Source organism: Nerophis ophidion, linkage group LG26, assembly GCF_033978795.1.
Source record: "Nerophis ophidion isolate RoL-2023_Sa linkage group LG26, RoL_Noph_v1.0, whole genome shotgun sequence".
Classification (NCBI taxonomy): domain Eukaryota; kingdom Metazoa; phylum Chordata; class Actinopteri; order Syngnathiformes; family Syngnathidae; genus Nerophis; species Nerophis ophidion.
In genome coordinates, this window is record NC_084636.1 from 28,949,439 (window position 1) to 28,963,536 (window position 14,098).

The 14,098-nt window shown below is 40.1% G+C and overlaps 1 protein-coding gene and 1 long non-coding RNA gene across 2 annotated transcripts in view; one reads left to right on the forward strand and one right to left on the reverse strand.

Annotated features, from left to right (window-relative positions):
* The first annotated feature begins 472 nt into the window (after window positions 1-472).
* The window catches only part of acot11b (acyl-CoA thioesterase 11b), a 34,679-nt gene continuing 21,053 nt past the window's right edge, over window positions 473-14,098 (forward strand). Inside the window, exons 1-5 of the mRNA XM_061888210.1 lie at window positions 473-630; window positions 9,125-9,298; window positions 11,701-11,770; window positions 11,877-11,937; window positions 12,023-12,124. Coding sequence (XP_061744194.1) covers window positions 9,127-9,298; window positions 11,701-11,770; window positions 11,877-11,937; window positions 12,023-12,124 — 405 coding nt within the window. The 5' untranslated portion in view covers window positions 473-630; window positions 9,125-9,126. The remainder of the gene's footprint in view (window positions 631-9,124; window positions 9,299-11,700; window positions 11,771-11,876; window positions 11,938-12,022; window positions 12,125-14,098) is intronic.
* On the reverse strand, window positions 8,581-11,754 carry LOC133543568 (uncharacterized). The gene is made up of 2 exons (XR_009804409.1): window positions 11,555-11,754; window positions 8,581-11,221 (listed from the first exon to the last, which is right to left on the reverse strand). It is a non-coding gene; the product is annotated as an uncharacterized LOC133543568 (long non-coding RNA).

Here is a 14,098-nt window from a genome sequence, read left to right on the forward strand (position 1 = left end):
TATTTGTATTTTTTTATTGTATTTTTTGTATTTCTTTGGGGGAGGGGAAAAAAACAAAAAACAATTGTCTGTTTTCTCACTACCTGTATTATGATTTCCCTATCAAATGAATAAATCAAAATAAATATTTAAAAAAAACACATGTATCATGCAATAATATGAATTAAATATGCAACGTGCATATGAATTTAACACCGAAATGCACAGTGATTGGGCGCATTGATAGAATTCTGCATGAAAAACTGTAATACATAAAAAAAAGACGATGAAAATGTGTAATAATAATTACTATCATTCATATCATTGTTATTAATATATTTGCCCCAACAATTTTTAAGGTACATTTATTTTTTTTGACCCATTTGTACTTCCGGTTGTGGTAACAGTAATTCCACCTTAAAACATGCAGGAAGCAGTAGCCAGTGTAAGGGAATCTCTCTCTCTCTCTCTCTCTCTCTCCCTCTCTCTCTCTCTCTCCCTCCCTCTCTATCTCTCTCAATGTCTCTCTCTCTTTCTCTCTAGTGGCAGTCTTGAAGTGTGTTGTCACTTAAAAATGGGGAAATGAAGACAACTTCTCCCCGAGCCGTCTTTCGCTACTCACCTACCCGGTTTTTAACGTACTCCTCGCCGGTAAGTCTGCTCACTTCCAATATCAACACTTTTGTTTTCGCCTTTCACGTTTACATGGATACGCTCCAAACTTTTCCAAAACAAAGTTAAAAAAAAAAAAAAAAACACCGCAGGCTTTGTGTTGTGTTTGTCACCGGATCACAAATAGCACCTGGAGTCAGAAGAAAGGTCATTGCAATGATAAGTTCACATGCAAAACCATATATCTCTCCAGTATAATTACTGTTTGTCCCGATGAATATGGGAAAGTTTGAACTTGTTGCTGTCTAAATTCCTGTGGTTTGTAGGCTACATCAGGAACTCCAGGTTTTGTCTTTCCCAATCCAGCGATTATATTTATTATTATACACATAACCATTTTTTAAATATAGTTGGAACATGAAAAATTATTTAATGTTTATAAAACAGGGGTGTCAAACTCATTTTAGATCGAGTAAAATCTACTCCCAAGTGGGCCGGACTGGTAAAATCACGGCACGATAACTTAAAAATAAAGACGACTTCAGATCGTTTTCTTTGTTTAGAAATAGAACAAGCATATTCTGAAATTGTAAAAATCAAAATAATGTTGGGTTTATTTTACAGTTACTGGTTAATAAGCCGGAAGGCAAAGCTCTCAATTTACCGGTCGATCTACGTTCCCATCCTCACCTATGGTCATGAGCTTTGGGTCATGACCGAAAGGATAAGATCACGGGTACAAGCGGCCGAAATGAGTTTCCTCCGCCGTGTGGCGGGGCTCTCCCTTAGAGATAGGGTGAGAAGCTCTGCCATCCGGGAGGAACTCAAAGTTAAGCCGCTGCTCCTTCACATCGAGAGGAGCCAGATGAGGTGGTTCGGGCATCTGGTCAGGATGCCACCCGAACGCCTCCCTAGGGAGGTGTTTAGGGCACGTCCAACCGGTAGGAGGCCACGGGGAAGACCCAGGACACGTTGGGAAGACTATGTCTCCCGGCTGGCCTGGGAAAGCCTCGGGATCCCCCGGGAAGAGCTAGACGAAGTGGCTGGCGAGAGGGAAGTCTGGGTTTCCCTGCTTAGGCTGTTGCCCCCGCGACCCGACCTCGGATAAGCGGAAGATGATGGATGGATGGATGGATGGGTTAATAAGCGGTAGAAAATGGATGGATGGATGGATGGTTAATAGTATATATATTTTATTTGTCGTTATTTATATTTTCGGAATACATTCTGTGATAATGTTCATCGGTCAACTCCATCCATCCCATCCATTTTCTACCGCTTTGTCCCTTTCGGGGTCGCAGAGGGTGCTGGAGCCTATATTTTTCAATCCATCAAGATAAAGAAAAATCAGCATGGTGGAACAGGTCACAATACGAAAGTCTGAGTAGTCCTGGGTTCAATCCCGGGCTCGGGATCTTTCTGTGTGGAGTTTGCATGTCCTCCCCGTGACTGCGTGGGTTTCTTCCGGGTACTCCGGCTTCCTACCACCTCCAAAGACATGCACCTGGCGATAGGTTGATTGGCAACACTAAATTTTCCCCAGTGTGTTTGAATGTGAGTGTGAATGTTGTCTGTCTATCTGTGTTGGCCCTGCGATGAGGTGGATTCTTGTCCAGGGTGTACGCCGCCTTCCGCCCGATTGTAGCTGAGATTGGCACCAGCGCCCCCAAAGGGAATAAGCGGTAAAAAATGGATGGATGGATATATCAAAATCAAATTACAGTATGATATTTATGTAGTTTGATAATTTTCCTCAACTGATGTACTAACATCATGGGGTTTATTTTGTACATATGTTGTTATGGTCTTGGTCAGGAGGGGTGACCCCAGGATGCAGAGATGGGAGACAAGGTGGAATTACAAACATGAAATTATTTAATAAGACAGAAGGGATAACTAAGGGCGGTGGGGCAGAAGTGCACACCATGTAACCTGGACAAAAATAGGTTCCTCAGAGGTCGGTAGGAGAAAAGGCCAGGGCGCACTGAGCAGGGCAAAAGTCCAACAAAAGAATCCCCTTTAACTCAGGGAGTATGGGAAACCAACACAGAAGAGCTTAGGGAATTCAGGACTAAGTAGCAACAACGTACCAGGTCTGGTGAGGTGAAGCAGGCGCATGCACAAGAGTGGTTCAGGATACATTAACCGCCAAGGCCAAGCTGTCAGTGACGAGTCTAAATACTGGCGGGCTAATTGCCAGCAGGTGTGCCTCAAGGTCCGCCCCTCGCCGAGGACGAATCGCTGAATACACAGGTGCAGACAAAGGACAAGGCAGGATAAAACTAAAAGACAACATACCGTATTTCCTTGAATTGTCGCAGGGCTTACAGTATGCGCCTGCCATGAATTACAAACTCGCTTCCCCAAAATAATTAACGCATGCTTAGTATTACCACGGGGTCAAACTCGTGACATCACGAGTGACACTTCCCCTGTCATCATTTTCAAAATGGAGGAGGCTGATTTCAATACTGGTAATTTGAAATCGCACAAAGGGAAGAAGATTAACAGCTATTCAGTAGGATTTAAGGTCCAAGCTTACATCACACTCAAATTTTTACTGCCTACCTTTGGTAAGTGCCGGAGTGAGAAGACGTTTTAAAATAATTAGCGCATGCTTACTTTTACCGCATGCCTTTGGTAAGCGCAAGAGTGAGAAGAGGTTTTAAATTAATTAGCGCCCTGACGGCAATTCAAGGAAATACGGTATGTAGCATCATCTACAAAGATACAAATAATTGCTATTGTGACATCAAGTGGACACATTTAGAACAGCAGTTTCTTTCATTCAAAAATTTCAGGTACATTTTTATACTTAGCAAACTCATCCCGTGGGCCGGATAAGACCTGTTCGAGGGCCTAATCCGGCCCTCGGGCCGTAGGTGTCACACCCCTGTTATAAAATTAAGAAGGCGAGGCCATCCATCCATCTATCTTCTATACCAGGGTTCATACAGGTGAGCTGGAGCTGATACTAGCTGACATTTTGGGTGTAAAAAGGTTCCGTTCAGTTCAGTTTATATCGAACATGCATACGATACAATGTGATGCATCACACATTTCCAGTAGTTTCATTACAGCATGTCTGAAAAGGAGTAGGAAGAAGCATCCATCCATCCATTTTCTACTGCTTGTCCTTTACGGCAGGGTTCCCCAACCTTTTTTCCACCAGGGACCAGTTTAAAGTATGCATTATTTTCACGGACCGGCTTTCCATGTGTGTCAGATAAAAACAGCAAAAAAAATTAGCATGAAAAAACAACTCACCATAAGACTGAAGTAGTGGGAGCCATCGGCGTGTTTCTTTGCAAAGACATGTTGATGGCATATACTGTATGCCAATGTTTCTTAACCATAGGGCAGTGACCCAACACTGGTCACCAAGTAGAATGTAATATACAGGTATCTGTTTTTCAGCCGTGGTCCGTATCGGCAGCAGCGGTACTCTGTTGTAATACACTTTTTCACCACTTGTTGCAGTAATGACAATATCAAACAGTTTAATTTAGTTAGAAAACACATTTATTATTAATTCAGTTTATTTTAACACAACATAATACATATTGTATGCAAATGTATTGTTGATTTGATTAGTACTTATTTTTCAAATCAGCCTTGCCTAAGCCTAAGATTTATTTTTCAAATTGATAATAATCTTTATGATTGAAAAATGCTTTTATTAAATTTGACAAGGCCTTTTCATACCATAGCAATTATATTATAACCATAACCATATTATATCATATCATAACCATCCTGAATGGACTGCCCCACTGACCCTCATAACTGCCTTCTCTTTGGTGCAATAATCTATTCCACCAACCACCCTGTTTTTTCATGTAGATATTCATGTATACATTCATTTCACCCACTGTACAGAGTGTACATTTGTACAGAGTGTATAGTCACATTTTTACAGAGTGTACACTGTTCTCTTCCACTCCTTTCTTTGCACTCCTATATTTTTTATATTTCTATATATTTGTACATTGTTTTCTTGCATGCACACATCACACTGTATGGAATGACCTCAATCTCGTTACCCTGTGTAATGACAATAAAGCTAATTCCGATTCCGATTCTGATTCTGATTTCCTTGTTCTCTTAACAAGGAACAAATAAGTAATAAATAAATAATATACCATAGTAAGCAAACAAATACATAAATAATCTTTGTGTCAATAAAAAAAAGAAAAAAAAACGGGTTCAAGATGTTCATCATAATTCTTGTTCTGTGTACTTTGTGAACACTTGTAGTTTGAACAGTCTCTTAAATTGAATCATATTGGTGCTTTGTTTGATTTATTTGGTCAATCCATTACATAATTTAATTTCACATAGAGATATGGTAAAGGTTTTAAGTTTTGTACGGGCATACACATGTATTGAATTAGATTTTTCTCTGAGTTATATTTCTCCTCTTTTGTTGAGAATAATTGTTGTACATTCTTAGGTAGTAGGTTATAGTTTGCTTTGTACATAACTTTAGCTGTTTGCAAATTCACCAAATAATTTAATTTCAATAATATTTGAATAAATAAAGGGTTTGTATGTTCTTTATATCCAACATTATGTATTACTCTGATTGATCTTTTTTATATTGCAGTTAGTCAATGAAGTGCACATTTGTTGGTATATCAAACACACTTAACGTGCATGTTTTCAAATGTGGGAAAAAAGACAGACTACATGGGCCTCCACACAGGGATATTCCAAGACAGATTTGAACCTGAATCTGCCCTGTGATGTAAATGTGTTAAACACTATACCTCTGTGCAGCCCAGAATCAGCAGTGTGGACACGCTAAATCAGGGCTACTCAACTGGCAGCCCGAGAACGACGCCATTCCGACCCTCGAGTTCAGTTCAAAACTTGAGAGGGAAACAATTTCATATCAAATTCCTAAAAACACTAGAGCAGTGGTGTCAAACTCATTTTCGATGGAGAAAAATCTACTCCTAACTGGTAAAATCGCGGCACAATAACTTAAAAATAAAGACGACCTCAGATTGTTTTCTTTGTTTAAAAATAGAAAAAGCACATTCTGAAAATGTACAAATGATAATGTCATTTGTTTGTTTTTTTTAAACTTAACATGTTGCAGTTCATAGTATTTTATCTTTATTTGTCGTTATTTTTACTTTATGAATAAATTATGTGATAATGTTCATCAGTCAACTCATTGGTGTTAATTTTCACTCCATCAAGATAAAAACATATCAAAATCAAATTACAGGATTTTATTTATGTAGTTTGCTCATTTTCCTCGACTGGTGCACTGACATCATGTGTTGTTTTTTTGTTGTTTTTTAACATATATAGCTTAAGATACAAAGAATTGCTATTGCGACATCTAGTGGACACATTTAGAACAGCAGTTTATTTCATTCAAAAATTTTCGGCTCATTTTTATACTTTGCCAACTCATCCCGCGGGCCGGATATAACCTGTTCGCGGGCCTGACCCGTCCCTGGGCCGTACGTTCGACACCCCTGCACTAGAGTGTTTGTGTTGTATAGAATAACTTGGACCACTGGGAACACCAATGCAGATCCTTGCATTGACATTTTAACCTTGCGAGCAAAAATAGCACACATGTCCAAACTTGTGATTTAGATGACTGAGGCATTTCTCAAGGCATCCCTTCAAGTACTCTCCTTTTTGTCAGTTAATTTCATTTCCTTTATTGTTATTTATGTAACTAAGATGTTGCCGGAGCTTGTTTACTACAGATGCAGTCAGTAGTCATTTGTTCAACAACTTTAGGCATACTATAGTGTTCCTCAAGGTTCCATTTTAGGTCCTCTTTTTTGGACTATTCAACTAGTGGCCCACGGCTTCAGTTCAAAAAACTTGTGAGAGACTCACATTTTTGCAGCAGATTCTTAAAAACACAAGAGTGCTATCATAAAGATGATCTTTGATGAGCTTTTTTGCAGAAGGTCCTTAAAAACAGCAGAGCGCCTGTAACTCTGGCAAAATAAAAAAAGGACTGTAAAGGACGCTGGTTCTCCGGAATATAAAAAATAAGACTGATAGTGGTCCGTAGCTTTCTGGAAATTTAGCTTCTTAAACACTTGAGTTAAATATTCTTGCTATAATTGTACCAGTTCTTTTTTTGGATATACCGTAATGTATTGACCCAGTCCTTCACCTTACAAAAATACTCCAAATCTGTCAGCCAATGAGAGGCATCAGCATAGCCAACCTACAGAACTCGCTACAGATTTTACATTGTAATTAAGTCTGGTTTCTCGCTTTGGAACATTCTATACTTTAATAGTCTTCTTGCAAACCCATTTGGCTGTATACTTGGTGTAATTATGACGCTGGTTTCTGGGCCAAAGCTTTACTAAATCTTAAAATCCATCTGACAAAAACCCATTCAAATTCAACGAGTAATCCAGATTTTGTGATTAAACCTTGCTTAATCAATCAATCAATCAATGTTTACTTATATAGCCCTAAATCACTAGTGTCTCAAAGGGCTGCACAAACCACTACGACATCCTCGGTAGGTCCACATAAGGGCAAGGAAAACTCACACTCAGTGGGACATCGGTGACAATAATGACCCAGTGGGACGTCGGTGACAATGATGACTATGAGAACCTTGGAGAGGAGGAAAGCAATGGATGTCGAGCGGGTCTAACATGATACTGTGAAAGTTCAATCCATAATGGATCCAACACAGTCGCAAGAGTCCAGTCCAAAGCGGATCCAACCCAGCAGCGAGAGTCCCGTTCACAGCGGAGCCAGCAGGAAACCATCCCAAGCGGAGGCGGATCAGCAGCGCAGAGATGTCCCCAGCCGATACACAGGCGAGCAGTACATGGCCACCGGATCGGACCGGACCCCCTCCACAAGGGAGAGTGGGACATAGAAGAAAAAGAAAAGAAACGGCAGATCAACTGGTCTAAAAAGGGAGTCTATTTAAAGGCTAGAGTATACAAATGAGTTTTAAGGTGAGACTTAAATGCTTCTACTAAAAGTGAAAAACCAGCTTGTTAAAAAATGATAGTGATAAATGCAGATTACGTATTGTTTACACTCAGATCCTATGCACTATAAAACTCTACCAGGATTTCACCGCATTTAACAGTATTTTTTTTTTATAGTAAAACACTGTAATCAAGATTTACCGTGACATTACAAGAAATGACAGTTAGAAATTACAATATCCTCATATTTCACAGCAAATTAAATATATTTCACAGTAATCCACTGTAATCAAAGTAAGTGGTGGTATGCTGCGAAACCGAAAGAGTAGTTAACTATAAAATTTCAATTGTAAAGTTAGAGCGGGGGTCGGCAACCCAAAACATTGAAAGCGCCATATTGGACCAAAAATACAAAAAACTAATCTGTCTGGAGCCGCAAAAAATGAAAAGCCGTATATAAGTCTTATAATGAAGGCAACACATAATGTAAGTGTCTATATTAGCTATGATAGCCTACTATCAAAATGTTTTTGTGTCGCAGGCTGAAGCAAATCTTCGTTGACAGAAATTTAGAAATTTAATATTTATTCTACACATTTTTACAACATTATGCACTATTAGTGAATCAGAGGCTACTCAGAAGGTGAGATAACCCCTGGAAATTACTGGCGTTTAATGACCAAAGGTATATATGTGTGTGTCCAAGTTAAAGGAAACGGCAAGCTGTCTTCTTTTAATAAATTTATTGCAATCTTTGGCAAGCTCGTTAACGTTTCCTGTGGTCTGGAACAACAAGGAACACAAACAACAATCTGAAATGCAGCCAATATTACATACTGATAATGTGCCATGAGACATGCAAAAGTAAATTATATACAAAGAGGATAAAAGCAAAGGATATTAATTGACCTCAAATATACCTACAAATGAGGCATAATGATGGAATATGTACATACAGCTAGTCGAAATAGCATGTTAGCATTGATTAGATTGCAGTCATGCACTGATCAAATATGCCTGATTAGCACTCCAACAAGTCAATAACATAAACAAAGCTCACCTTTGTGCATTCACACCCAGCATAAAACTTTTGATTGACAAAATGAGACAAAGAAGGAGTGGAAGATTTTACATACAAACAAACTGTTGGGTCACAGACCACACTATGGTGAGTTCAAGAATGGTTTTCACCAAATGCTCTCATCAGTGAAGCATACACACAAACATATTAAACAGTAAGCTTTCAAACAATTGAAAAGGTGTGTGTCATTTTTGTCCTCAAACAAAAAAACATACAGAAACAAAAATTTTCCCAAACCTTTTTCAATTTTCAATCCTTTTTTAAAAAATGCTCCAGGGAGCCTTTAGGGTGGCACTTAAGAGCCGCATGTGAGTTAGAGCATTTACTTATTGTGATTAAGCATAAACAGACATTCCACAGTAAATTACTGTAGGTGTTGCTGTAAAAATAATGCAGTTATTAAACAGTCTGCTGTGAATTTAGAACTAAAAGTTTTACAGTGTGCAACAGCTTAACTGCAATGACATGTTTGACACCGTGACTCGCTGTCACATGTCCCCTGTCTGTGTAGTCATGATGTCAGAGGTGAACGACGACCACAACGTGACGGAGAACGGCGAGCCGTACAGAAACCCCACGGAAGTGAAAATGAGTCAAATAGTGCTGCCCTGCCATTCCAACCACTGCGGCGAGCTGAGCGCTGGGCAGCTTCTCAAGTGGATGGACTCCACTGCCTGCCTGTCAGGTAAAGGCAAAGAGCCTCAATTAGAATGTGTCAAACTGATAACACTAAGGACAAAAACAACAGTATCCTATCACCTTTCTATATTTCCTGCACTTTGTACTTTCCCTCCTTTTCAGGGAATATCTGAGCTCATAATGCAACATCATCATCAAGCCACGCACACATACAGTATACCTAAATGCATATGATAGTAAAGGTCCCATTTTTTAGTATATTCCAACAAGTTTAGATAAGTCTCAGAGGTCCCACAACAGCATATTGGAAGAATCTTGCCCCAAATCTAGACGTGATGCTGGAGTGTAGACAGTTTTAAAAGTGCTTTTAACAACACGCTGGTTTGTGTGTCTGTAGCTTTAAATGGTACTACGCTGTATTTGAGTGTGTTTTACATAACTGTAACTCTGCACTTGACCAACATGACAAATGCAGTATATCACACACAACAAGGTGACATTAAGGCATGGGACATAATGTAATGGTTCAGTGGAGAAGGAGAGGGCACTGAGGCAGGGACCTCCTTTAGCCTTAGGCGTATTTATTAATATAATAAAATGATGTGTGTCGTAATTCCAGAGGTGTATGGTGTGACTATGTGGTGCGTCTAGCTCAGGGGTGTCCAAACTTTTTCCACTGAGGGCCGCACACTGAAAAATCAAAGCAAGCGGGAGCCATTTTGATATGTTTTTATTTCAAAAACCAATACAATATATGTGTAAAAATATACATTTAGGCCTCCACTCAGGCTTGATCCCAGGGACCCCAAAATGTAACATTATTTTGTACTATTGTTATTCAAGGTTTAAATCTATAGATCAACATTAGGTCTATTATTTTTAAAGATTTAAGTTGTATACCCTTTTTGTCAAAGAAAACCCTGTTTTGTTATGGGGGAAAAAAACACCAAATATGCAATAGTTTCCCCCAATAGAATTTTAAAGTGGAATATTTGAGATTATAGAATAATTGGAGCCTTAAAAATGTCAACACACAACACCCATCCATCCATCCATTTCCTACCGCTTATTCCCTTTGGGGTGGCGGGGGGCGCTGGTGCCTACCTCAGCTACAATCGGGCGGAAGGCATGGTACACCCTGGACAAGTCGCCACCTCATCGCAGGGCACTTTCAAAAGACCATTGATTTCAATTTGTTATTATTTTTTTAGCAATGACACACTAAAAAAAATCGCACTAAAATTATTGGGGATCCAATAGGGTCCTACTCATTAAAAATAAAAAACTTTTTTTTTTTTACTATTAACTGTCAACAATCGTCTTGAGATCAACTTCAGATCATCTGTCAATTATAACTTTTACTGTTGTTTATGTTTTTTGTTTGTTCTTATTAGGCCCTTCTTTAGAAAAAAAAACAAAAAACTTTATTTTTCATATGGCAAACACAAAATATGCAACATTTTCCCCCAAAAATATCTCAAAGTGGAATATTTAATGTGACATTGATTTTGGTTAAAAACATTTTTTTAAAGAAAATAACAGCCTGCATGGCAGTTTTGTGTTATTAGAGTAAACATTGCAACATTTTCTTGTCACATTTCACCTCTTTACTCTTTTATACCACTTTTTCAGTTTTTTATTTTTTTAATCGTATTTTTATAATGTGCTTAAAGCCGTTAAAAAATTACCCGCGGGCCGCAAATGGCCCCCGAGCCGCATTTTGGACACCCCTGGTCTAGCTAGTGAGTGTTACCGTACAATGTTGAAGGTGCGTGTTGTGAGAGGTGCGGAAGTCCAGAAGGGGCAAGGCAGGCTCGGAGGTCCGTGGGCAAGCAAATGGTCAAGGACAGGAGCGAGGCGTCAGAATCCGTGTCCAGGCAAGAGGTCGAGATCCAGGAAGGCAGCAGGTAGTCCAAAGGGGATCCAGGGAGACGAGAGACACAGCTCGAAACCAGAGAATGGCGCGAGGCTGCAGGATGACGCCACAGGACAAGACACCATGAGCGCAGAGGAGGGGAAACAGAGAGCGAGTAGGCACATGAAAAGGAGCTAGAGACGTGTAGGCTTACTAAAACAATACAGGTAGCTACATTCTGGCACTGAAACACAGGACACACTGGCTTAAAAAAGCCGTCAAGCTCTAATCAGCGTCAGGTGTGCAGATTGCAGAGGCGCAGGCGCAGCAGGAGAGGAACAAAACACTAGAAAACTACAGTGCTAACATTAGACTCACTTTTTAACAACAACGTCATGCTAGATTAGCCCAGTTGCTGAAGAAAAAAAACGAAATGATCATACTCACAGCTCGTACGTCTATAGCTGACTGGCGGATTGTCGGATGTGTAGTGAAGCCTGCTTTTGAAATTTTTTTTATTTACAAAGTTCACAAAGTCCATTAGAAAGGAGGTTTGTATATTGTAAACAATTGTTCTTTTCCTCCCTTCTCAGCTGAGAGACATGCCGGCTGCTCCTGTGTTACTGCGTCTGTAGATGACATCAATTTTGAACACACCATAGGGTAATGATGGCTGGGGGTTCAGCCTGTGTTGATAGTGGCATCACCTCTCCATGTTGATGGTAAAGACAATCGTTTGCATGTGTGTGTGTGTGTGTATATGTTGCAGGGTGGGAAATGTAGTCACCATCATAGCAAAGGTCAACAGAGCTTTCACATCCAGTATGGAGGTTTGTGTTAAATTATGACACAGTAGTGCATATCCAAGTTTATTGCAGACTTATTTCAAATAATGTGTTTTTTGCTGTACCTCAGGTTGGAATATCGGTGACATGTGAGAACCTCTACACTGGCAGGCATTGGAGGGTTTGCCAAGCCTGCGCCACCTTTGTGGCCAGGAGAACTGGAGCTGGGAAGGTATGAGGAGTGAGATGCAAGATATGGAACAATAACAAAAGTATACAGTTGTGGTCAAAAGCTTGCATACGCTTGTAAAGAACATAATGTCATGGCTGTCTTGAGTTTCCAATAATTTCTGCAATTCTTATGGTTTGTCACAAAAAACGTTCATGAAGCTTTGAACTGAACTCTCGCGGGCTGTGTTGGATCCACTATGGATTGAACTTTCACAGTATCATGTTAGACCCGCTCGACATCCATTGCTTTCGGTCCCCTATAGGGGGGGGGGGGGTTGCCCACATTTGAGGTCCTCTCCAAGGTTTCTCATAGTCATCATTGTCACTGGCATCCCACTGGGTGTGAGTTTTCCTTGCCCTTATGTGGGTTCTTCCAAGGATGTCGTAGTCGTAGTGGTTTGTATAGTCCTTTGAGACATTTGTGATTTAGGGCTATATAAATAAACATTGATTGATTGATTGATTGAAGTTTGGTTCTTTTATGAATTTATTATGGGTCTACTGAAAATGTGACCAAATCTGCTTGGTCAAAAGTATACATACAGCATCATATATTATCAATTATGGTGATATGGAAAAGTTACAATCAAATCAAATTAGATAGATGGATAGTACTTTATTGATTCTTTCAGGAGAGTTCCCTCAGGAAAATTAAATTAAATTATTTAAAATGACCTTCATGGCATGGCCTCTTAACTTCCTGTGTGTGATTATGATTATGATACGACACCTGTTGACTTCTCTGAGCCCATCAAGATAGGGCTCATGTGATGCAGTCATTAGACCCGGTTACAAACGTGACAATGGCAAAGTTAAAGACTCAGCACAGATCTGTAAAAAACTAATCATTGACTTAAAAAAGTCAGAAGAGTCACTTGGAGCCATTTCAAAGCAGTTTAAGGTCCTAAGAGCAACTGTGCAAACAGTTGTTTGGAAGTATAAAAGTGCATGGCACAGTTTTGTAACAATAAGAGTTGTAGAAATTATTTAAAACTGCATGACAGCCATGACGTTGTGTTCTTTACAAGTGTATGTGGTCAAAAGTTTTGACCACAACTCTTTATCAGTCAGTTAATCCAGAGTCCTCTTAGGCACACTATTTCACGGCTTTCACTCCTTAGAGTAGTCAGTGTACAGCTTGTATAGCAGTATGGATTGACTATACACTGAAAGTGACTTAACACTCTGCGGTAATTATCAATGTAGCTGGCATGGTGGTCGCAGCATCACAATACGGACCTGCATGAGTGCTGCTGGCACAGGGGAGCTGTGGTTCATTGACTGAAAGATGAATTCCAACTCAAATGAGTAGCAAGATGATTGTGTTGACCCCAGTCAAACATAGTGGTGGTTACTGCGTCTGTATGCTGCTGGCAAAGGGTAGCTGCGGTTCATTGGTGGAAGATGAATTCCAACTCAAGTAAGTAGCAAAGTAATTATTTTGACCCCAGTTAGCATCCCAGCGCGAACCTCAGTGGGAGAGTGGCCGTGCGCAACCCGAGGGTCCCTGGTTCAAATCCCACCTAGTACCAACCTCGTCACGTCCGTTGTGTCTTGAGATAAACACTTCACCCTTGCTCCTGTTGGGTGCTGGTTGGCGCCTTGCATGGCAGCTCCCTCCATCAGTGTGTGAATGTGTGTGTGAATGGGTAAATGTGGAAGTAGTGTCAAAGCGCTTTGAGTACCTTGAAGGTAGAAAAGCGCTATACAAGTACAACCCATTTATTTATTTACTGCCAGCACAGGGGGAGCTATGGTTCATTATTTAAAGATGATTTCCAGCTCAAGTATGTAGCAAGATAATTGTCTCGACTTCAGTCAAACATATAGGTGGTAACAACACGATACGGGCCTGCATGAGTGCTGCCAGCACAGGGGAGCCGTGGTCCATTAATTTAAAGATGAATTCCAACTCAAGTGAGAAGCGAGATAATTGTCTTGACCCCAGTCAAACACGGTGTGGGACTGTATGAGT